Raw genomic sequence first — 26,295 nt, forward strand, 5'->3', positions numbered from 1 at the left:
TCTTACCAACTTTTGAAAATAAATTTAGAGTACCAATTATTTTTTTCTCCGAGGGGTAATTTAGTGTGGCCAATCCACCTACCCTGCAGGTCACTGCCAGATGGTTTTTCTGATCCTTTTTTGACTTTGTGAAGGTTTGGTACAACTGGGTTGTTTGCTAGGGCATTTCAAAGGAATTTAAGAGTCCATTACATTGCCATGGATAGGCCATTTCAAAGGAATTTAAGAGTCCATTACATTGCCGTGGACCTGGAGTCACATATAGGTCAGACCCATGTCAGCAGATTTCTGAAAATCAGATTGGCATTGACGACAATTGACAATGGTTTCATGGTCACCATTACTGATGCTAGCTTTGAATTCCAGATTCATTCATTGAATTTAATACCAGCTGCCGTGGTGAGATTTGAACCCATGGCCACAGTGCATTAGCCTGGGCTTCTGGATTACAGTCCCTTTCCATTTCCAGACCAAAGGGATGGGAATAGGAAGCTAAAATAGCCAGAGAGCAGAATTAGGGTTAGAAGAGGTGTGTTAAGTGGGTATTTGGAGTTTGAGCAGGCATGGAAGTTCAGGCAAAATAACCAAACATTTAAAACTCAATAGCGAAAAGGATAGACAAAATATTTTTATTAATTTGTAAATGATTACATTGAAATTTGCAGTGTTTTTGACACAAAGCCAGTAAAGTTGTATGTGCAGCTACTGTTTCAGATCCACTGACAGAGCCTACAGAATTCAGACCCATGGGGACATGATGCAGGACACGTACTTGATCGTGGTGCATTGTCCCTATCATGAACCTGTTAGTAGAATTTGGTATGATATACCTCCTCCAACACCTACCACTGAAACCTTCACCCACCTCCACACTTAACTATTCCAATTCCCTTCTATCCTCCATCTCTGAAAACCTCCAAAGCTCTGTTACCTGCATCTTATCTGACCAATTCCCGCTCTCCTTTCACCCCTGGGCTCACTGCTCATTGGCTTTCCATCCCCCAAACAATTTAAATTTCTCACCCGCATGTTCAAAATTCCCTACGTTCTCACCTCTCCCTATCTCTGTTCTTTGCGACTCCCCACCCCAGCAGCCTTCGATCCTGGCCTCTTGTCCATCCCCTGGAACGTCTGGTGGCCGTGCCTTTACATACCTAGGCCCCAAGCTCTGGACTTCCCTCCACAAACCCCTTCACCACCTGCTCTCCTCCTTCAAGTTAGTCCTTGAAACCTTTACCTTACATCAAGCTTTTTGATTACTGTCCCAACATCTCCTTCGGCTTGCTGTCGGCTTCCCCTCACACTTCCTTTAACTTTCCCCATGAAGCAACTTGAATTATTTTTCTCTGTTGCATGTTTTTCTTTCTTATGTGTGAGATGTAGGTGTTGGCCCTGGTGCCGGAGGAACAAAACAAGTCAAAGGCAGCGAGCGATTGACTGATTTCTGGTAGGAAAGTTGTAGCTGGTGTAGAAGAGTGGGCAGCAGAGTGTCAAGTAATGCCAGACCTTCCCATGAACATCGCAGCCCCCTGAAGAAAAAACAAGAAACAGAAACAAGCCTGAAATTGGCAGAAATTACCCGTACCTCAGACCAATTTTGTGTCGTTATCGTGCTCACGCACAAGAGGTGAGCCAGTCCCAAATAAGTCATATTTTGCCTCAACATTAACTGAGTTACTCTCTCCACAGATGCTGCCAGTCCATAGGTTTGACACCAGTTTCAGCATCCGCAGTATTTTGCATTTATTTCAGTGATTTTATCAAGTTATTGCTCCTCACTCAATATTATAAATATTAACATAATGTAGGGCTGGGCAACAAATGCTGGTTGGTCAGTGACACCCACACCCATGAAAGAATAAAAATTGAGCCAAACACTGACTCCTTTCATGCTTTGTGAAATGACTCCTAAATCAATCAGTGATGCAAATTCCAAGACCATTCACAAGTGGGACAGTATTTCAGATGGCAAAATCACTCCCTGGCCCTAGCCCAAGAACAGACATTTGGGCAGCACGGTAGCACAAGTGGATAGCACTGTGACTTCACAGCGCCAGGGTCCCAGGTTCGATTCCCCGCCGGGTCACTGTCTGTGTGGAGCTTGCATTTCTCCTCGTGGGTTTCCTCCGGGTGCTCCGGTTTCCTCCCACAGTCCAAAGACGGGCGGGTTAGGTGGATTGGCCATGATATATTGCCCTTAGTGGCCAAAAAGGTTAGGAGGGGTTATTGGGTGACGGGGATAGGGTGGACGTGAGGGCTTAAGTGGGTTGGTGCAGACTCGATGGGCCGAATGGCCTCCTTCTGCACTGTATGTTCTATGTTCTAAGACTTTACAGAGCTAGAAGATCCTCCCTGGTTTGTACAGAGGTAGCTGATGTCAGGCAGAGCAGCAGCTGAGATTTCAATTAAGTCTTGGCATTGCCAGGATTGTGGAGGGACATCAGCATTGAGGCCAACTGAAAGGTGGGTGTCAGATGAGAACAGGACTCGACCTCTTGGGTTTAGATGCCGAGGGTTGGCCATGGAACACCATCCCTGTTCAGGAGAGGGGGACAAAGCAAAGCAGAAGTACAAAATCAAGTATTTCAGCAAAGACAAAAAGTGTGACAGAGAAGCTGGCCTGTAGTTTCCAGTATTGTTCCTCCACCTCCTTTCTTGAATAGCGGGCTTGTATTTGATAACTTAACTTTTTTTTTCCTGGACTCTGGAACGGTTTCAGTGGATTGGAGAGATCGTAACCAGTGCATCCACCATCTCTGCAGCCTAACGCTTTTAAAATGGTAGGTCAGGTTAGATTTAATCTCGCGTTTCTCCAATGATTTTTCATTGTCGGTATTAAATACCTGAAATTTCCCCCTCCAATGAGCTTGGTTACCCTTTACTTTTGTTCTGTTACTTCTCTTCTACAGTGAAGAGAGAGGCACAAAACATATTTGTTCAACATCTCTGCCGTTTCCTCATTCCCCTGATAGTTTGTCATGTCTTTCTGGTAAAATGAGCCATCCTAAATATGTTACGCTACAATTCTCGCAAGTGGCCTTGAATTAAACAGCTGAGGTAAATGAGGAACATTCCAAAGTGACTCTCAGCCAATACTTTTCAAATGGTGTCACTGTTGCAAAGCAGGGAAATGCCGACGTCAAGCCAAGCTCTGCTAGGTCCCACAAACAACTATGCAACAAACAGAGAGACAAACTACCCCAGCAATATTAGGCACTGCTGCCTACAGCGTCGAGGACCGGGTTCGATCCTAGCCCCGGGTCACTCTCCCCCTGTCCGCATGGGTCTCACCCCCACAACCGAAAAAGATGTGCAGGGTGGGTGGATTGGACATGCTAAATTGCCCTTCATAAGAACTAGGAACAGGAGTAGGCCACCTGGCCCCTCGAGCCTGCTCCGCCATTCAATGAGATCATGGCTGATCTTTTGTGGACTCAGCTCCACTTTCCGGCCTGAACACCGTAACCCTTAATCCCTTTATTCTTCAAAAAACTATCGATCTTTATCTTAAAAACATTTAATGAAGGAGCCTCTACTGCTTCACTGGGCAAGGAATTCCATAGATTCACAACCCTAAATTGGAAATAAACAAGTAAATAATATATAAATAAATATTTTTTAAAAATCAAGCCCCAGCAGTGATTTGTTCACACCCAACTAAGATCTATAGGGGACACAGCCCTGCTCAAAACAAAAGTAAAAGCCCAAATGCTGAAAATATTTAATACGCAAGTTCTGACCAGATTACGTTTTGAAGTATTCAGTTAAAATAGCCAGTACGGGATGAGTGGGGCAGATCCAGCTCATGATACAAGCCAATGTTTTGCCCTATGGTATTAATCTTTTGAACAACAGGATTCCAAAGGACTGGAATTAGATGTACTGATTAACTTTCTAAAAAGAGAGAGGTGTCAGGGAGAAGAGCGGAAGGAGGGAATTGAGAAATGGACTATGACTGATTAAGGCTTCACCACTAACAACTGGAGAGGTGACAGTGATATACTCACACAGTCAAAGAGTGTTGGAGCACACGGGAGGAGGAGCAAGTGTCATCCAGCTGGTAGGTTGGAGCCGAGGTATGGAAGTACTCAAAGACCAGCTTAAAGATTTCAAATTTAATATGCCGAGGAACAGGGAGCCCACATCGCCGCTGAGGTCAGCAGTGATGAACAGGTTGTGGGGCAGGGGTCAAGCTTTGGCTTGATGGGGGGAGTGGGGGTGGAGGCAGTAGGAGAGGTGCCATATATTCACTGCACTGTGCAGCATACCAGAGAAAAATATACTTTGGATGCTGTAAATCAAAAATAAACGCAGGAAATGCCGGGAACACTCAGCAGTTCAGACTTCAGAAGACAAAGAGAGAGTAACTGCATCTCTCTCCACAGATGCTGCCTGACTTGCTAAGTGCTTCCAACCTTTTCTGACTTTATTAAACATCAGAGGCAAAGATCGTCAAGAGTTCTGAGCTGATCACCCTCTGCTCTCGGCAGCACGGTAGCATGGTGGTTAGCATAAATGCTTCACAGCTCCAGGGTCCCAGGTTTGATTCCCAGCTGGGTCAACGTCTGTGCGGAGTCTGCACGTCCTCCCCGTGTGTGCGTGGGTTTCCTCCGGGTGCTCCGGTTTCCTCCCACAGTCCAAAGATGTGCGGGTTAGGTGGATTGGCCATGCTAAATTGCCCGTAGTGTCCTAATAAAGTAAGGTTAAGGGGGGGTTATTGGGTTACGGGTATAGGGTGGTTACGTGGGTTTGAGTAGGGTGATCATGGCTCGGCACAACATCGAGGGCCGAAGGGCCTGTTCTGTGCTGTACTGTTCTATGTACTGTTCTATGTTCTATGCTGGAAAGTGCTTTGTAGTCTCTGTCTCAGGCATTGGGGAGATATGATTAGGCTTCATGATGTTCTGCCTATCCAATATTCACTACCTACACCCTATCATGGAGAATGACATTGAGGTGGAATATTGGGAGTGCTGGGACTGTTAATCCTGAACAGAAGAGAGCTCCTTCCAGAGGGCAACAGGGAGCGAGAATAATTCCATAGAAAAAATTAAAAATCTTCAAGGTTAGCACAGAAGTCCGCAACAATCACCTGTCGTCCAGAACAAGCAGCTCGTCCTCCAGATACTGCTTCACTTCAGCTGCGTCTCCCAGTGCCTCCTGTAGGTCGAAGCCAGGCGAACGCTGCAACCAAAACTGGCAAACAGAAACTTTCCAAAATGAGTCAAAACCGAAGAGCAAGCTGATATCACACAAGTTTCCTTCCAGCCACCCACCTGCCCATTTTACCTCTCGCGGCCCTCATTCATCCCCCACTTGCCTTCACAGCTCTCATCGCCACCTTCCTCGTAACAAGTTTTATTTATGTAGCACCTTTACCACAGCAAAACATTCCAAAGCCTCACAGGAAAATTTTCCAACAAAACTTGACACAAGTCACTTAAGGAGATATCAGGATTAATGATCCAAAACTTAGCCAGAGGCCTAGGGCTTAAGGTATGGCTGAAACATGGAGAGCAGCAGCAACTTGATTGGGGAGGGAATTCTAGACCTTGGGATCCAGGTAGCTGGAGTCACGGCCATCGACGGCAGAGCAATGTAAACTGGGGGTGCAGAAGAGGCCAGAACTGGAGAAGGGCAGAGAAGTTAGACGAAGATAACAAAAAAGGCTGTGGAGGGATCTGGAAGCCAATATAAGAATTTTATAAATTTGAGGCCTAGCCTGGCCCTCATCTGCACATATCCTTCATTTCCACCATGTCCCCATATCGCCCAAACCCAAATATCGACCATCTCCACATCCCTCAATCCCACCAAATGTTTCTTCTCCTTGTATGTCTCAGCCTCATTTCCCTCATCTTCGTGGGATGACTTGATTGCACAACAGAATTCAAGATGGACTCGTTGGGTTGAATGATCTCTTCCACCTGTGGACGATTTTGCTTTTCCCGAATTGGCTTGTTCAGGCAAGAAAGGAAGTGCAACGGATGATCTCCTCTGACTTCACCAAGGTTGTATTCCCATCGCCTCTCGCAGATGGAAGGATGTTAAATCCTGACCAATATATGTCCTTCAACCAACATCACTGGAACCAGATTCTCTTGCCATTTAATTTCATTGCAAAATGTGAAATTTTGCTGTGTGCAAATTCACGGCCATGATTCCTGCATTACAATGACTACACCTCAACATTACACCATTAGCTGGAAAGCACTTGGGACATCCCGAAGGTGTGTATAAATGCAGGTCTTTATTTTAGAAATAAATGACTGGAAACCTGTACTAATTGGTCAGACTGTGTATCTCTGAAATGCTGCATCAATGTCCTGGTGTAAATGGAGGACACTTGTACAAAAAAAAAGCAAATTGCTCAAACCTTTACGAAAAGAACTGGCTAGACCTCAGCTGGAGCAGTATCCAATTCTGGGCACCACACTATAGAAAAGGATGTGAAAGCTTGGAGTGGGCGCAGGAAAGATGCATGAGAATGGTTCCAGGGATTGAGGAGCTTCAATTGTATGGAGAGATGGAAAAGTTGGGACTATTCTCCTTAGAGAAGGTTGGGGGGGGGGGGGGCATTTAATAGTGCCGTTCAAAATTATGAGGGGTTTGATGGAGTAGCTATAGCAAAACTGTTTCCATTAGCAGGAGCATCAGAACCCAGAAGACAAATTTAAAGTAATCGGCAGAAGTACCAGAGGAAGGGCGGCACGGTGGTGCAGTGGTTAGCACTGCTGCCTCACGGCGTTGAGGACCCAGGTTCGATCCCGGCCCCGGGTCTCTGTGTGGAGTTTGTACGCTCTCCCAGTGTCTGCGTGGGTCTCACCCCCATAACCCAAAGATGTGCAGGGGGTTGGATTGACCCTTAATTAGAAGAAAAAAAGAATTGGGTACTCTAAAAAAAAATTTTTGAAGTACCACCAGAGGAAACATGAAAAAAATAAGTCACCGTCTGAAAGAATGATGGAAGCAGATTCAACAGTAACTTTCAAAAGGGAATTGGATATATTCCCAAAATGAAAAATTGTAGTGCCGTAGGGAAAGAGCAGGGAGTGGGACTAATTAGATATCTCTTTTAAAGACCCCGCAGAAACATGGAGAGAAAAGTGGACCCCCCTTCTGGGGTGTGAAATTTGATGATTGTGCAAAGGTGAAATCGGGTGTGATAGCTTTGGTGTGCACACAAGTACGCCGAACTATGTCAGCACATATAAAGGTATCAATATCACTGCCACCACACTTAATCTCTGATCCAGTCACCTTCAACTGGTCGAGAGGACATAACCCAGTGAGTTATCTAACTGAATTGTTGCTGAGGACTGCTGTGTTCCTGCTGTACAGTCTGCTCATAACTAGAACTAACAGGATTGAACAGATTTAAAGATTTCTCATTTCAATTACCTGATGTGTGAGCCCCTCGTTCATTCGGAGTCCCATCACCAGCAATTCCTCCAATCTATAAAAAAACATAAATAGTTCAATTTAATGAGGATATTCATGCTGGAAATTCAACAGTTTCCACTTTAGGCAGATGTCAGCAATCACTTTCTGGTCAGTTATAACACAAGTAAAATACAGAGTAAAGCTCTTGTAATATCCTGCACGGAACGTACAGGGTGGGAATGCTTGTCTTCCCCATGCTCCTTGCAGATTACAAACTCTCCCACTAGGGGGCGGGTTATCTCAATTAATCAATGTATAAAAAGTCAGACAGTACCCAGTAGGAATCTACCGGGTAGTGTACATATAGTTTGTGTAAATAAAACAGCGTTTCCTTATTTTACTCGGTGTGGACTCCCCGTGTCCTTATTAAAGCTCCCTCCACACTCTCCCATGGAACACTCTCAGGCAGGTACAGACCAGGGTTAGATACAGAGTAAAGCTCCCTCTACACTGTCCCCATCAAACACTCCCAGGACAGATACAGCATAGGTTCAGAGAGAGTAAAGCTCGCCCTACACTGACCCTATCAAACACCCCAGGCTGGGTACAGCATAGATTTAGATTCAGAGTAAAGCTCCCTCTACACTGTCATCAAACACTCCCAGGGCAGGTATATCGCGGGTTAGATGGAGAATTGATATATCTCAGAGTGCCGCAAAGAGAAAAGGTATGTAGGTGCCACACAATTGCATTTCTTACAACACAATGAGAGGTTTTATGAGGATACAATCTAAAATGGAGAACTGAAGCCTACACAAAACACACTCTGCCGACGTCACTACCGATCACGTGGCGTTCCATCAGCAGGCATGTTTTCTCTGATACATAACAAGAGTAAAGCTCTCACTCCACCATGCAATCAAACACTTCCTGGGTCGGTTTTGTCAGTTGTTTGTGTGACAGGCAGTAGCTTTCAAATGTTGTTAGCAGTTATTCACATCTCGGAAACGTTGCAAACTGTTTTCAGGAATATTTAACAAGCTGGAACTGTTCAAAATTCAGAGCTTGGCTGAAACAAAGAGACCTTGAAAAACTCCCAATGGGAAAATGCACTATTGCATCTCGCCAAGGCTTCTTCAGCAGCACCTCCCAAACTCGGAATTTAATCTATCTAAAAGGACAAGGGCAGCGGATGCATGGAGACACTACCACCAGCAATTTCCCCTCCAAGTCACTCACCATCCTAACTCGGAATAATACTGTCGTTCCTTCACTGTCGCTGGGTCAAAATCCTGGAACTCTCTTCCTAACTGTGCCACCAGGGCTGCAGCGGTTCAAGGCGGCAGCTCACCACCTTCTCAAAGACAATTAAGGATCGGCACTAAGTGCTAGTTCAGCCAGCGATGCCCACAACCCATGAACAAATACATTTTAAAAATTAGAGGACAGCCAGCTTCATTGTGGCGAGGGTGGATCTGGCTTAGATAAACTGAAACCAAAGGATCTTAGGCAAAACGAACTGAGCAATGGGTTGCCTTAGAGAACAGATAGTTCAGGTACAGTCAAGGTACATTCCCAGAAGGAGGAACGATAGGGTAAACAAATCCAGAGCTCCTTCAATGGCAAAATACAGAAGAGAAAGGTACATATGACAAATGTCAGGTGAATAACACCCATTGAGAATCAGGTTCAATGTGGAAGGTTCAGAGGGAAATTGGAAAAAAATCAAATAAGAGAAGCAAAGAGTATGAGAAGGTGCCGTCAGGATCACAAAAGGCAATCCAAAAATCTTCTGTAGCTATATAGATAAATAGATGATACAAAAGCAGGAGCGTGACCAATTAAGAACTAAAAAGGGCACCTCCCCATGGAGGCAAAGGGCTGAGGCACTAAATTCATACTTTACATCTGCCTTTGTCTAGGAAGAAGGTGCTGTCCAGGTCATGGTAGAATAGGAGGTACCTTGGGTGTCAGCACACAAGTCGACACTTGAAACCTCACAGCGGGTTAACAGTGCAGTTAATACAGTATTCAGGGATTTATAAAGGGGCACAGAGTATGATAAACTTGTGTAAAACACTGGTTCTGCCTCAACTGGAGTATTAAACCCATTACTGGGCTCCACACTTTAGGAACCATGTGAAGACAATAGAGGGTGCAGAAAAGATTCACGAGAATGGGTCCAGTGATGAGGAGCTCCAGGTATAGATAGATTGGAGAAGCTGGGACTGTTCTCCTTGGATGAAGAGGAGATTTGATAGAGCTATGCACAATTGTCCTATTTGAGAGAAAAAGGTCCAATATTCCTTGCCTCATACGAATACCCAACATTGTTGATAACATCCTTGTAAATCTCTGAATCCTCTCCAGTGGGTTTACATTCTTTTTATTAAAAACTGACCAGAACTGCTCACAGTACTCAAGAGATGTATTCATTGAATTTAAATTCCACGATTTAAATTTGACGAGATTTGAAAAAGTTTCCCCAGAGCATTGTCAGTGGACAGATATCTCCCTGAGAGAGGACTGAGGGACACCAGTCAGTGTACAGATATCCCCTTGAGAGAGAGAGAGAGAGAGAGAGACTGAAATACACCAGTCACTGTACAAATATCTCCCCAAGAGAGAGGGGAGACTGAGGGACACCAGTCACTATCAGAAATCTCCCTGAGAGAGGGGACTGAGAGACACCAGTCAGTGTACAGATATCTCCCTGAGAGAGAGAGAGGGACTGAGTGACACCAGTCACTATCAGAAATCTCCCTGAGAGAGGGGACTGAGAGACACCAGTCAGTGTACAGGTATCTCCCTGAGAGAGAGCGAGGGACTGAGTGACACCAGTCACTATCAGAAATATCCCTGAGAGAGAAGGAACTGAAAAATACCAGTCAGTGTACAGATATCTCCCTGAGAGAGAGGGGGACTGAGAGACAGCAGTCAGTGTACAGATATCTCCCTGAGAGAGAGGGACTGAGTGACACCAGTCAGTGTACAGATATCTCCCTGAGAGAGAGAGGGACTGAGTGACACCAGTCAGTGTACAGATATCTCCCTGAGAGAGAGGGGGGCTGAGAGACAGCAGTCAGTGTACAGATATCTCCCTGAGAGAGAGAGGGACTGAGTGACACCAGTCAGTGTACAGATATCTCCCTGAGAGAGAGGGGGACTGAGTGACACCAGTCAGTGTACAGATATCTCCCTGAGAGAGAGGGGGGCTGAGAGACAGCAGTCAGTGTACAGATATCTCCCTGAGAGAGAGAGGGACTGAGTGACACCAGTCAGTGTACAGATATCTCCCTGAGAGAGAGGGGGACTGAGAGACACCAGTCAGTGTACAGATATCTCCCTGAGAGAGAGGGGGACTGAGAGACACCAGTCAGTGTACAGATATCTCCCTGAGAGAGAGGGGGGCTGAGAGACAGCAGTCAGTGTACAGATATCTCCCTGAGAGAGAGGGGGACTGAGAGACAGCAGTCAGTGTACAGATGTAATGCTCGGCACAACATTGAGGGCCAAAGGGCCTGTTCTGTGCTGTACTGTTCTACATATTAGCCGTATTCACTACATTTATCATAAATCATCTTGGAAGGAGCTTGTGGAATTTTCACTTTGATTAGGTTTGGAAACAGCATATTCAGCCCCCACTGAAGTGCAAACATATGTTCTAAAGAGTTGATTTACAATTTTCCCATGTCTATTGCTGTTCAATCTATAGCTTACAAACTCACATGTCCAACTCGCTCTGCTGCACTCTCTTCCTGGTTCCGTGCCCAAACCGTCTCACTTCCCTGAGCCAGTCATTAGGTTCCAAGGTCTGTATCCTGGCTTCTCTCTGTGTTTCACCCTCACCCAGAGGAACAAACCTGCCGTGAGCACCTAGGAGAGACAGCAAACTGATCTTGATATAGGACCTTTCACAATCTCAGAATGTCCATGTGAACTTTGAGCCAATGTGGTACTTTTAAAGAGAGGGGGCAGAAGTGGGAGAGAGGCCGATTGTGCTCGGTCTCTGGTACTGGGGAGGCAACGTGGATTGCAGCCATAACGCTGCCACCATGGCAGGTTGCGTGCCAGGTCAGATACTGCCCAGGAGAAGAGCATGTTGAGCCGAAGGGGACATTGAGGAGAAATACAAAGATAAACGTAACAGAAAAACAAATGTTCACAAGATGGATCAACAAACATTGCATAACATAGACAAAGCCTACATTTAGAAGTTCAAGCTCAGGAGACCTGAGGTTGGGACGAGTGCAAGATGGTGCTGGCATCACGGTGACATAGGATTTTACATTGCTTATCGTTTCAGTTTACTTTCAGTCAAATTTTTGTCATGATGTAAATTTTTCTTTTTCATGTATGTGATTTTTGGTGAACAACCAATGTACAAGCAATGGATTTCTGAATGGACAATAACGTTTGAATTTAGTCACTGTTGTGATGTAGGAAACGTAGTAGCCGATTTGAGCACAGCAAGCTCCCACAGACAACCTACTTGACCTCACCCTCACCATCTGCCTACATGGAAAGTATTGGTAGGAACGATCACCATGCAGTCTTTCGGATGAAGTGCCATCTTGACACAGAGGATTACCTCCATCGTGTTGGGGGCACTACCACCGTGCTAAAATCTGGAAACTCAAAAAGGTGCTCTGGGCCATCAGCAGCATCAAAACTGTACTGAACCCCATGGACCAGCACATATCTCACTCTACCATCACAAAGGGGGCCAACCCTGGTTCAATGAGGAATGTAGGCAAGGATGCCAGGAGCAGCATCAGGCGCATATAAAAATTAGATGCCAAACTGGTGAAGCTACAACACAAGACTAGTAAGTAAAGTCACCATAGTCCCAGATGACCATTGGCTGCTGTCCCCTGTTAGAGGGAGAGCTGACTGGTGGTGATTTAACCTGAGGATCACCACATCTCAGGCAACGGGCAATGTTGAAATGGTACGGCTGGTACAGCTGGTACGGGAATTGAACCCACTCTGTTGGCCTTGCTCTGCATTACACACTAGCCGTCCAGCCAAATGAGCAAAACCAGCTCCCAGTAGAGGACTACATGCTTGCTAATTAGCAGGTGCAGCATGCTAAAGATGGAGCTAAGCTATCCCACTACCAACATATCAGATCAAAGCTCTGTACTCCTGCCACATCCAGTCATAAATGGCAGTGGAAAATTAAATAACTAACTGAAGGACGCAGTCTTCACAAGGATGGGGAGCCCAGCAACTCAGCGCAAGAGATAAAGCTGAAGCAGTTACAGCCATCGTTCAGCTAGAATTGCCAAATAGATAATCCATCTCAGCCTCCTCCTGAGAGCCTCAGTATCAGATAACCGAGTTCATCAATAAAATTCACTCCATGTGATGTCACAAAATGGCTAAATACAAATGGCTGAATACACTGGATACAGCAGAGGCAATGTGACCCGATAACATCAAGAAATTACCCTCGAAGCAGCATTGGACAGAATGCCATGAGAAAACGCTATGCTGCTTGCAGTCATATCTAGAACAAATGGAAATGGTTGTTGGAGGTCAATCATCTAGTTTCCTCGGCCCAAACATCTTCAGCTGCTTCATCAGTGACTTTCTTTCCATCATAATGTCCGAATTGGGGATGTTCCCTGTTGTTCAGCAACATTCACAACTCCTCAGATACTGAACGAGTTGATTAATTGATTGATTGATATTTGTTGTCACATGTACCGAAGTACAGTGTAAACTATTTTTCTGCTGTCAAGGAAACATACACAGTACGTACATGGTAGATAAAACAATAATGGACAGAATATATTAACAAATGGTACATCAACAAATAGTATTGGAGAGCAGCATAGGGCGTCTTGAATAGTGTTCTTACAGGGAGCAGATCAGTCCGGGGGGAGCGTCATTAAGGAGTCTAGGAGCTGCAAGAAGCTGTTCCTATGTCTGGATGTGTCCATATGGAGAAAGTCATGGACAACATTCAGGTTCAGGCTGTTTAGTGGTAAGTAACATTTGAGCCATACATTTACCAGGCAATGATCAGCTCCAACAAGTCAGAATCTAAGGCGGCATATGGATGCTTGCATTCATTAACCGGGGCATAGAGTGTAAGAGCAGGGAGGTTATGATGGATCTGTATAAAACACTCGCATGGCCACAGCTAGATGATTGTATGCAATTCTGGTCACCACACTATAGGAGGATATGATTGTACTAGGAAGGGTGCAGAGGAGGTTCACCAGGATGTTGTCTGCAGCTATGAAGAGAGGCTGGATGGGCTGGAGTTGCTTTCCTTAAGGGCAGAGAAAGCTGAGGGGGGACCTCATTGAGATGTAAAAAAAAGTATGAGGGATATAGATAGGGTAGATAAGAAGAAACTTTTCCCCTTCGTAGAGGGTCAATATCCAGGGGGCAAAGATTTAAGGTAGAAGAAGGAGTTTTAGAAGGAATCTGAAAGAGTTTTAGAAGGGATTTGAGGAACAACCTTTTCACCCGGAGGGTGGTGGAAATCTTGAACTCACTGCCTGAAAGGGTGGGAGAGGCGGGAACCTCAACATTTAGGAAGCATGTAGACGAGCACTGGAAACGCCACAGCATACACGGCTATGGACCAATTGCTGGGAAATGGAATTAGAGTAGATATGCGTTTGATGGCTAGCACAAACACCATGAACCACTTTCTGTGCTGTTAAACTCTATGACTTTATGACTCTAGCTATCTATCCTTGACAGTCAATGTCATTACCATTGCTGAATCCCCCATTATCAACCTCCCTGGGGTTACAATTAACCAGAAACGGGACCAGACTAGCCTATAGATAATGTGGCTAAAAGGCCAGGTCAGTGTGTGGGAATTCAGCAATTAGTATGTGACCTCCTGACTCCCCAAAGCCACCGCCAATCCAGTACCTGCAAGACACAAGTGTGATCAAACATTCTCATTCACCTGGAAGTGTGTAGTTCCAACAACAGTCAAGAAGCTTGACAGCACCCAGAACAAACAGCCCGCATGATCAGCACCATCCACCAACTTAAACATTTGCCCCCTTCACCACTGATGCACAGTGTGTACCATCAGCAAGAAGCACCGCAGCAACTCACCAAATCTCCTTCAATAGCACCTTCTAAACTCATAGCCTCTACCACCTAGAAGGACAAGGGCAGCAGATGCATGGTAACGCCACCACCTGCAATTTCCCCTTCACATCACACACCGTCCTGACTGGTTCCTTCAGCCGTCTGAGGTTTCACGCAAAATCCTGGAATTCCCCATCAAACAAGACCGTGGGTGTGTCTACACGAAATGGACTGCAGCTCACTATCATCTTCTAAAGGGAAATTAGGGATGGGCAATAATTGCTGGCCTTCCCAGCAATGCCCTCATACCAGGAATGAATAAAAAAAATAAATGGGATTGTGACCAGATAATCAGTTTTAGCTCTGAAGAGTCAGATTGGACTCAATATATTAACTTTCTTCCTCTCTCCACAGATGCTGCCTGACCTGCTGAGGTTTTCCAGCATTTTTTGTTGTTATTTCAGATTTCCAGCGTCCGCATTTTGCTTTTATTATATCCGTTTTGGCTATTGTTTATTGGATACATTTTGGCCTAGTATACTAGAAATAATTCCCCTGGCTCTTCTAAAAATGGCCTGAATGGGCAGAGGCATCAGCTTAATGTTTCCTCTGGAAAACAGCGCCGTACTCTCTCAGTACTGCCTTGGGAATGTGCACCTAAATGTTTTGCTCAAGTCTCGAGGTCAAAAAACAACCAGAATGAAAATAAATGTAGGCAAGCTTCATGTAATAGCAAAAGAATCTGAAACTAAGCAATAATTTTTAAACACTTTTAAATGCTGAACTCCATGTTACGTGGGGCGGCACAGTGGTTAGCATTGCTGCCTCACAGCTCCAGGGACCCGGGTTCAATTCCGGCCTCGGGTGACTGTGTGAAGTTTTCACTTTCTCTCCGTGTCTGCGTGGGTTTCCTCCGGGTGCTCCGGTTTCCTCCCACAGTCCAAAGATGTGCAGGTTAATAGGATTGGTCATGCTACATTGCCCCTTAGTGTCCAAAGGTTCATCATAGAATTTACAGTGCAGAAGGAGGCCATTCGGCCCATCGAGTCTGCACCGGCTCTTGGAAAGAGCACCCTACCCAATGTCAACACCTCCACCATATCCCCATAACCCAGTAACCCCACCCAACACTAAGGGCAATTTTGGACACTAAGGGCAATTTATCATGGCCAATCCACCTAACCTGCACATCTTTGGACTGTGGGAGGAAACCGGAGCATCCAGAGGAAACCCACGCACACACGGGGAGGATGGGGTTACAGTGGAGGTCTGGGCTTAGGTAAGGTGCTCTTTGAAGGTGTGGTGTAGTCTCAATGGGCCTACACTCTGCAGTGGTTTCCTTTTGCACTTTAATTCTATGCTTCTATGATTCCTCTTCGTGATTCTATCCTTGCTGGTGGCCCATACGGCAGGCCTTACCCTCCTACAGCACACGGTTCATCAAGCCCAGGCTCATTGGGAGATACAATTTCTCAACAGGGTGCTGACGTAGGCTAGGTTTGCGCTGGGAGTCTGCGTCTGTCGAGCACAGCCTGGCCCAACACTGTTCAAATCAAGTCTGCTTGTGGGTCTTATAGCTGCCAGGGAGGAATCGTTCCAGCAGCCCGAGCTGGAGTTGAAGCCCGGTGCTGGGAGGAGGAACGACAGATGTGCAACACACAGTCAAACACTGTTCACCACGTGATCCTTGTATGCACCACAGATCCCACATGTAACATGTAGGATTGTGAATTGAAGTAGTATTGAATAACTGACCTGGACCCACACCAAGATACTGTCTTCCTCTCCAATAGCCCAGGTTATGCATACACACAGCTCCCTGGGAAATAAACAGACCACAGATCAGCAGCACTACAACACAAGGGACAGCTGCAGGTCGAGCAGGAGCCTATAGCTCACTGAAAGGTCACCACGTCCAGACGCATCAGACACAGCCAGCTGTGTCACAGAGCGGATCAAACGCCCGAAGGGAACACACTCAACTACTCACTTTGGAATGCCACATATCAACGGGCAAGTTTGTTAATTTGTTTCCTTGATCGTTCCATGGGATGTGGGTGTCGCATTTGTTGCCCAGGCCTAATTGAACTGAGGGCAGACTTTGCACTCTCACTCCCTTTCTCTCTCTACAGATGCTGCCAGACCTGATGGGGTTTTCCAGAATTTTCCGTTTGTGTTTGAGGCCACTGCAGAGGGTAGCTCATTGTCAACCACACTGCTGTGAGTCTGGAGTCACAGGTGGACCAAACCAGGTAAGAACGACTGATTTCCTTCCCTAAACAACATTAGTGAACCGGATGGGTTTTTACAACAATTCAGATGGACTATTGCATCCTGGATATTAACACAGCTCCCATAGGTGAAGAGGGAGCGACACGCACACTGCTCCATCCAGATTCCATTAACACCGGTCATCACTTACATTTTTAGCAAAGTTTGACACTTCATATTGAAGGAATCCTGCCTTCCCCAGAATGCTCCTCGCTGCTTGGTACATCCATGCCATTGTCTCTTGCTCAGGCACGCTCAGAGCCTTCTCCTGGACCTGCTTGTAAAGAGCTGTCCCCCTCTCCAGCGTCAGCTGGTACAGAGACACGTGATGGTCACACAGTGCTATCAGCTGCTCCAGCTCATCCTCCCATGATGCCACGTTCTGGCCTGGGCGCCCAAATATGAGGTCAACTGATGTATGACCGGGAAAGAGTCTGCTGGCCTCCTCCAGGCTCCAAAGGGCTTCTCGGGCTGTATGGTCTCTTCCCAGAATCCTCAGGTCACGGTCACATAAAGCCTAGAGTTAAATAGGGGCACAATATGCGCAATTAGACAGGTTGTCTATGGAGCTGGGTATGGAGTTACATAATCGTCTTCACAGGCAAGGCCTAGCTTCAAATGCAATCGGAGACCACCTGCTGCATTAAAGGGTCCTGTGTGAGTGCATGCATAACCTGATGAGCACGGACCCCTCGCCTCCCTCATTGGAATGCGACCGCACTGAGGCCGTACAGATACTCTCCCAAAATCAGGGCAGAGCAGAGGATGAGATTCATAAAGAATCCTCATTTCTAAAAATGTTATAGTAATGAATGGCCGTTAAAGTCCTGCATGTAAGGGCAGCACGGTGGCCTAGTGGTTAGCACAACCGCCTCACGGCGCTGAGGTCCCAGGTTCGATCCCGGCTCTGGGTCACTGTCTGTGTGGAGTTTGCACATTCTCCCCGTGTTTGCGTGGGTTTCGCCCCCACAACCCAAAAATGTGCAGAGTAGGTGGATTGGACACGCTAAATTGCCCCTTAATTGGAAAAAATAATTGGGTAATCTAAATTAAGAAAAAAAAAGTCCTGCATGTACACTTGCTATCAATGTCACACTGAGGTCCCATGACACTGGCCTGATCACATCCCTAACGGATATAAATCAGGGAATTCTCCCTTGGACAGTCAGGGCAGATTAATCTTTTATATTTACTTTTGCTCGCTCCAGGTTGGAGGCTCACTCACCTTAAACCCATGTCCTCTGGTTACCAACCCCTCTGCCACAAGGAACAGTTTTTCTTTATTTACTCTATCAAAACCATTAATGATTTTGAACATCTCTATCTCCTCTTAACCTTCTTGGCTCTAAAGGAGAACAATCCCAATATTTATAGCCACGCCATGTAACTGAATTCCCTTGACCCCGAAACCATTCTAATAAATCCCCTCTGCATCCCCTGCAAAGCCTCGGCATCCTTTCGAAAGCGTAGCGCCCAGAATAGAAGATAACATTTCAACCATAACCAAAGATGTGTAAAAGGTTTGGCATAACTTCCTTGTACATGTAATCGGTGCCTCCAATAATGAGGAGGCCAAAGATCCCATCTTAAAATAGCTTTTTTTTTAAATGTGAACAGACTTCTCAACATTGCTATCACGTCTAAAGATTTGTCTACATTTGGTGTCTCTGTTCCTGTACCTCTTTTAGAATTGTACCCTCTCTTTTTATATCCACCAATTCGCACATCTCTTCATTAAATTGTAACCAACGCGTATCTATTTTGCCTGTTGTCTCTGCCCTCCTGAAGTCTGTTACTATTTCATTATTTATACTTTAAATTTGTGCTCTGTATACCCAAATCCACTGCTCTCCATTTCTCATCTCTTTATCAATTTTATATTCATCCTGCTGCTATTGTCCCTTTAATTTGATGAGCCTTAATTTTGATAACACATCTATTACATAGTACTTTTGAAAGTCCCTATAGATAAGATCAACCACACCACCTTCATTAACCCTCTCGGGTTACTAGATCAAATTGTCAATATGATTTTTACCTTTACAAATCGATGCTGACTTTCATTTATCAGCTGACACTTTTCTAAAAGCAATTATTTTTATCCTAGATTACCATCTTTAAAAGTTTCTCCACCACGGACGGGAGGCTGACTGGCCTATCAAATTTATCCCTCCCTCCTTTATTGAACATTTGCAATCGCCAGTCCTCTAGCACCACCCCCATATGAAAGGAGGATTGGTAGATTGCTGCCAGAGCCCAGTAATTCCACACATTATTGCCTCAGTAACCCAAGAATGCATCTTACTCTGGACTGACTGGGCTCTGCTTTGAGGACTGTCAACCTTTTAAATACTTTCTCTTTATTTTTCACCCTGTCCAGCGTTACGACTGCATCCTCCTCTTCGACGTTGCATCAATCCTCTCTGGAGAGGAGAATGCTGCCCAAGAACTCATCGAGAGCCTCAGCCAAGCCCTCTACCTCCATATGGAAATTTTTTTATCCTTAATTGGTCCCACTCTTTCTTCGACTATCCTTTTATTATGTGTGTTTTTATGAAAGATGTTTGGCTTCCCTTGTATGTTAGCTGCTAATCTATCTTTGGATTGAGAAACTGGATTTGTTTTCCTTGGAGCAAAGGAGATGGGGAGAGATCGGAGAAGGATGTACACAATTATGTCAGGTTCAGGTAGGTAGTGAAGGAAAAACCATCCCCATTAGCTGTTGGTACAAGGACCAGGGTTCGCATATTTAAAGAGAAATGTGAAGAAGAACATTTTTATGTAGTGAGCTGCAATGACCTGGATCCTACTACCTACATGGGTGGTAGAAGCAAATACAATTTTAAAAGTGAGGGGTAGGTGCACGATGAACTCTGATTGTGGGTGCAGGGGTGGGGGGCATTCAGAATTGCCTCGGGATGGATGGGGGGGGGGGGGGGGGGTGAATATTGATCGGAGTACTCCTGTGCTTTGACACTCAGAATCATAGAATTTACAGTACAGGAGGCCATTCAGCCCATCGGGTCTGCCCAGCCCTTGGAAAGAGCACCCTACTTAAGCCCACACCACCACCCTATGCCCATAACCCAGTAACTCCACCCAATCTCCTGGATAAAAAGGGCAATTTAGCATGGCCACCCACTTAACCTGCACATCTTTGGAGTGTGGGAGAAAACCAGAGCACCCGGAGGAAACCCACACAGACAGGAGAAAGTGCAAACTCCTCACAGATAGTCACCCAAGGCTGGAATTGAATCAGAGTCCCTGGAGCTATGAGGCTGATTTACTTTAAAGTTTTATACCCGTTATGAAACATTCTCAGTCAATCGGCATAAAAACGATGGTGAGTACAGCACAAACACTTAATGTGTTTGTGGTTCTGGCCCTCTCCTTCCTCTGTCATTAGAATCACAGTGCGATCTGTGCAGGATAAAACCAGCAATCGGATGTTTAATCTTCCTATAATTACTGTGGAACGTCTCAGGGTCCAAATGCATATCAGTGATGCAAGTTAAGTTGGAGACCTCTCCCCACAAGATTTGGGCCACAATACCATAGTCCATATGGTGATTTAATGCAGATTATCCACCTTGCTGGCCATGCTCCTAGTACTCCAAACCCATTCAACAATGCATCACACTTGCCCCCAGTCTGATCCCTCCTAATTTGGTGTTATTCGCTATTTCCAGTCCGCCGTGCACCTCATTTCTCCTCTCTGTTTGTGCTCTCTCCACAACACTTCCTGCAAAGACATTGGTGCCAGTCCTGTGGAGGTGCCACCTGTCCCCCTTGAACAGGTTCTTCCATTCCCAGAGCCGCTCCTAATGCCCCTAAATCTGAAATGCTCCCTCGTCCTGCGCCATTCCCCCAGCCAAGTGTTAAGCCTGTTTTATCCTCCTATTTCCATACTCAGCACTGGGGTAATCCAGATCTTTGAGGTCCTGCTTTTTAATTTCCTCCCGAGCTCCTGAAACTTTGACTGTAGGACCGTAAGCATTTCCCTTCCTGTTTCATCGCTTCCCGTATAGATGACGATTTCCAGACCCTTTAAGTGAAGTCCTTCACTCTCTCACTTTCAAGGTAACACACCATGTGGGATGTACATCATAGGAAAGAGGAGGAGAAAACCATTCGGCCCTTTCAGCCAAGCTCTGCCAGTCGATATGATCATTTCGGATCGTGGCCTCAACTCCACTTTCCTGTCTGCCTCCCCACGATGCTTGACTCTCTTCTCCATCAAAAATCAAACTCAGACTTGGATATATTCAAGAATCCAGCCTATACTGTACGCTGAGGAAGAGAATTCCACAAACTAATGACCCTCTGAGGGAAACGATTTCTCCTCATCTCAGTCTTAAAAGGAAAACCTCTAATTCTTAGACTGTGTTCCGCTGGGTCTGGTCTCCCCCACAAGAGGAAACATCCTCCCAGTACCCACATAATCTAATCCCCTCGGGATCTTATGTTCCAGGAGGATCGCTTCTCATTCTTTTAAACTCCAATGGATACAGGCCCAACACGTTCAACTTTTCTTCATAAGGTAACTGCTTCATCCTGGGAATGAACCTTCTCAGAACTGTTTCCAATACGATACATTTTTTCAGGTAAGGAGACCAAAACCGTACACAGGATTCCATATGTGGTCTCGCCAAGACCCTGTACAGCTGCAGTAAAACCTCCCGACTTTTATATTCCATTCCCCTTGTAATAAACACCAACATTCCATTTGCCTACCTAATCACTTGCTGGACCTGCGTGCTAACATTTTGTGACTCATGTACCAGGGCACCCAGATCCCTCTGTACCTCAAGAGCCCTGCAATCTCTCCCCATTTAGATAATATTGCTGCTTTTCTATTCTTCCTGTCAAAGTGGACAGTTCACATAATCCCACATTGTACTGCATCTGCCAAAGTTTTGCCCACTCACTTAGCCTATCTATATTCCTTTGCAGATTCGCTACCTCCTCTTGACAACTTACTTTCCAGTTTATTTTGGTATATTTGATAAATCTAGCTGCCATACATTCATTCGCTTCATCTAACTCATTGATACAGATTGTAGGCAGTCGAGGAACCAGCAGTGATACCTGTAGCACTTACTGGTTACAGTGTGCCATTCTGAAAAGGTTTCAGAAAACCTGTCTAATCCCCCTGACTATAAAAATCCCCTTTCCTATCCTTTGCTGGGTGCCATTGGGCAGTCATTTGCCCCACACAACTGTGACTGTGTTCTGGACTGCACTCCCCCAAGATTTCATTATCCCCACCTGTATTCAGCACTGAAAGTTAATTTAAAATGCTTCACTCTCAAAGACACAAAGGTGACACAAAGGCTGGGTGGTTAATAGTGAGGGTTGCAGGAAGATAGGCTGGACAGATCAGTGGCAGATGGAATTGAACCCTAAAAGGTGTGAGATGATGCACTTTGGAAGGAGTAACAAGACAAGGGAGTACTCAATGAGTGGCAGGACACTTGGTAGCTCAGAGAAACAGAGAAATCTTCGGGTGCTTATCCACAGATATGTAAAGGCAGCAGGACAGGTTAATAGGGTAGTTAAGAAGTCATACTTTAAACTTTCCTTTATCAGTCATGACATAAAGCAGAGAGGTTATGTTGGAGCTGTATAAAACTTTGGTTAGCAAACAGCTGGAGTACTGTGTGAAGTCCTGGTTGCCTCGCTATAGGAAGGATGTGATTGCACTGGAGAGGGTGCAGAGGAGATTCACCAGGATGTTGCCTGAGAAGAGCATTTGAGCTATGAAGAGAGAGTGAGTAGGCTCGGGTTGATTTCTTTAGAGCTGAGAAGGCAGACGGGAGACCTGATTGAGGTGTATAAGATTTGAGGGATATGGACAGGGCGGATAGGAAGCAGCTGTTCCCCTTCATGGAAGGGTCAATAATGAGGGGCATAATTTTAAGGTGAGGGGTAGGCAGTTTAAAGGGGCTATGTGGAAAAATCTTTTCACATAGAGGGTGGTGGGGGTCTGGAATGCACTGCCTGGAAGGTTAGTAGAGGCAGGAAACCTCAGTACCTTTAAAGGGTACGTGGGTGAGCATTTGAAATGTAATAACATTCAAGGCCAAATGCTGGAAAGGGGGATTAGCGTACTTTTGTCGATGCAGATATGATGGACTGATGGGCCTCTTCTATACTGTATGACTCCATGATTCCTGCCCCGCCAGATTGTCCCTCACTTACTATCCTGCTGAATCCTGTAGCGTGATCACCTCCTAGAACCTGCATTCCAGAAACATCATGGCCTCCCGTATGCCCTGCAACGACACCAGTTGCTCCACAAGCTCAGAAACCCTGAATCAGAGGCACATACATGGTCACGCCAGAAGCATCCTGTGTTCCCACATGGCACAGGAACTGCAAACAGCGGGCTTCAGTCTACTCTTTATTCAGCTGTGAGTAGAGGGCTGCAGGCAACCTTAAGATACACAAGAGTCCTCATACCTTCAGGACCGAGTGAGAGAAAAGTCCCTCTCTTCTACCAATGTTCTGACACACGAACAAACCTCACCTGGACCCCAAGGGAGAGTCGCGTTACCCCAGCTGCCTTGAACTCAGCCAGCCTGGAAGCTGCAGCTGACGTGGGATTGGCCTCCATGCTGACCTCCATGTTGTGAGGGACGTGAGTCACCCTGGCAACAGTCTCCAAAATGCTGGCAATGGTGGATGGCCGGGCCAGGCTTGGCGTCCCCCCACCGATGAACACTGAAGTGATCCTGAAAGTAAATCACAGTGAGCAGAACAGCACCGCCTCAGGGGAACAAGGTTACAGTCTTTAAAGACATTGTACTGGGCCCCAACTAGCCGATTTGTTTTGAATATCCTTTTCACTCCTTCATGGTTCAATCCTGATCCCCCGCAGTGAGGCCCAGGCAGTAGTCAAGGATTCCAGTAGTGAATGCTGACAAACTATTCAGAGCAACCGAGTGAGTGAGTGCTCCCATCACTGGACTGTGATCTGCGATGGCGGAGGGGACAGCGGGGATGAGCATGTGCAGAAAATCAAGAGAACATGATGGGTTCCTGTTAATAATAAGCCTTCTACAACAGAGAGTATGTCACCAGGTGGTAGGACAAATCCCAATATTGAAAGAATCATAAATGGTCTGATATCGAATAAGATATCAGCATATTGTAAAGGAAGCTCTAATCAGTATCTAGCCCCATGCCATACCTGTCCGGAGAGTGTTTGATGGGGACAGTGTAGAAGGAGTTTGACTCTGTATGTAACCCCGTCCTTTACCTGGCTAGGCAGTGTTTGATAGGACAGTGAAAAGTGCAGCAATGCCCGGCGTTAACTTAATCTCCTGACTCGGAGACGAGAGTGCAACCACCTGAGCCAATGTTCCATATTCATTGTCTTGCACCTAATCTGTGCTTCCTGTATTCTCAAAGCCTCTCCCTCACTCTTTCAGTCCAGCTGTGTGGGCCTGTCCCTTATCTCACCCACTACTCCTGCCCCAAGTACAACTTACTCTTTCACTTGACTGTAACCGAGCAGTGTTTCAGTCTCTCGAACCAGGCCATCCCTCATGGCATTGTGATTGACACTGGTGGAGATGTACTTGTTAAAGTTGCAGTATGTACACCTCCTCTCACAGTACGGCCACTGGAAGACAAAACGTAAATTAGATATGAAATCACTTCCCTCCATCTGTGTCTGTGGAACAGGCTACTCCCATCAAAGGGGAAGGGCAGAGCTCATCCAACCATTCCTTATTCAGCCATGCTGGTCTCCCCCAACAGGTCACTGAGTAAATGCCGTAACAAGTGTGGTGCTGATTCACACAGACCAGATAGGTCCTATCTGGGCAGCACAGTAGCACAAGTGGATAGCACCGTGACTTCACAGCGCCAAGGTCCCAGATTCCATTCCCCGCGGAGTCTGCACGTTCTCCCCGTGTGTGCGTGGGTTTCCTCCGGGTGCTCCGGTTTCCTCCCACAGTCCAAAGACGTGCAGGTTAGGTGGACTGGCCATGATAAATTGCCCATAGTGACCAAAAAGGTGAGGAGGGGTTATTGGGTTCCGGGGATAGGGTGGAAGGTTCAGTGCAGACTCGCTGGGCCGAATGGCCTCCTTCTGCACTGTGTGTTCTATGTGTTCTATGTCCTGGGTCCTGGCTACAGCTAACTGGTCAAAGCCAGAGTGACAATGATTGTCGCCAATGATTACAGTGTTGATTACACCCGGTGTCACTTGCTGGTGAGTACAGATGGATGAAGACGGAAGCCCTCAAAACATGGACATGCTCTTGAACTGCTGTAACCCACAAAGCAACAGACCAAGAGCAGGAAAATGGGATTAGGCTAGAGAACTGTTCACTACTCAGCCAAGTGTAGTCATGGTCCTGCAGTCCCTTCCGTTACTCACATGAACATACAATGCAGCTTGATGTAAAGCTTGATCCAGGTATCTCTGGTCAGGTGCCTGCTCCCCGGCTGGCCCCCAGCCTGAGGTCTGGCCTGACCCTCTGGCCAGTGCTGGAGACACAAAGCGTCTCAGAGGCGGGAGCAGGGCAGTAGCTGTGCCAGGGGAGAGCATGCCTGTCCCATTAACTGCAGTCCCATTAACTGCAATCACACTCTGCCCCTTCTCTCCCCCCATACTTCATAAAAATCCATGACTCTCTCACACTCCTTCACTGTGTAACTGCAGCTGAAGAGACTGTAGTACAGAGAGGGGCCAGTCAACCAGCAAATAAATCCAGTCACTCCCTCCACCACCACCTACTGCCCTGAAGCAGCATTGCAAACTGAACATCCCCAAGCTGCAGTTACCACAGAATGACACATCTCCCATTCCATTCCCTTTAATAACCCACCCGTTATCCCATTTTTTCTGTTCATACCCTTCAATAACCCAGTCTATTCCCATTCTTCCGCATGCACCTCATACGCTTTAATATCCCACCCAATTAAATTCTATCCTGGTGCTCAGTCCCCATAACAGAGCCTTTATGTATTTCACCCAGTTAATCCCACTATTCTGATGTAAAACAACGAGGTGTCCATCTAGGCTGCACAGGGAGAACGGCAGGGCTGAGCATAGGACGAGGTGTCCATCTAGGCTGCACAGGGAGATGGCAGGGCTGAACATAGGACCCGAGAGCCACTTCAAGGTGCCCAGAATACTTAGGCGGTTGGTTTTGACCGGTACAGATGCAATGGGCCGAAGGGCCTTTTCTGTACTGTATGACTATTACTGTCAGGACACATTTCAGCAGAGTCCTTTCAACACTTTGAGTTGCCTGTTTTAGCACTTCCATTGAAGGTACAGCCTGGAACATGTAAACTCCTACCACCTATGAATGATCCATGTCTGTCCAGTGGTTTTAATGTTGCTCCCTCTCAAAGACTTTGGCTTCCCTTCACCATCACTTCCCTCTATTTCTCCCTCACCATTAAAGAATGGAGGTTCACAGGTCCGGGGTCATGTGGCAATATTTGGATTGTGTTGAAAAGAGGGTTTACACGGTTACCAGCCCCTCTGTGTACATTTTGTGAAAGGCCTTACACAGTGGTCTTTCCCCACTGTGCCTTGGTGGCAGCTTCTCC

General features: G+C 46.2%; 1 protein-coding gene across 1 annotated transcript; it reads right to left on the bottom strand.

Moving 5' to 3' along the window:
- Window positions 1–603: 603 nt before the first annotated feature.
- rsad1 (radical S-adenosyl methionine domain containing 1) lies at window positions 604–25,408 on the bottom strand. Its single transcript, XM_038777554.1, has 9 exons — window positions 25,112–25,408; window positions 24,216–24,349; window positions 23,252–23,456; window positions 16,874–17,239; window positions 16,207–16,270; window positions 11,112–11,259; window positions 7,402–7,456; window positions 5,093–5,196; window positions 604–1,529 (listed from the first exon to the last, which is right to left on the bottom strand). Exons 1-9 carry the CDS (start codon window positions 25,343–25,345, stop codon window positions 1,367–1,369), a joined length of 1,473 nt encoding a protein of 490 aa, XP_038633482.1. The 5' UTR covers window positions 25,346–25,408; the 3' UTR covers window positions 604–1,366.
- Between the last annotated feature and the right edge of the window lie 887 nt (window positions 25,409–26,295).

Source organism: Scyliorhinus canicula, chromosome 18 (assembly GCF_902713615.1).
Source record: "Scyliorhinus canicula chromosome 18, sScyCan1.1, whole genome shotgun sequence".
Taxonomy (NCBI): Eukaryota; Metazoa; Chordata; class Chondrichthyes; order Carcharhiniformes; family Scyliorhinidae; genus Scyliorhinus; species Scyliorhinus canicula.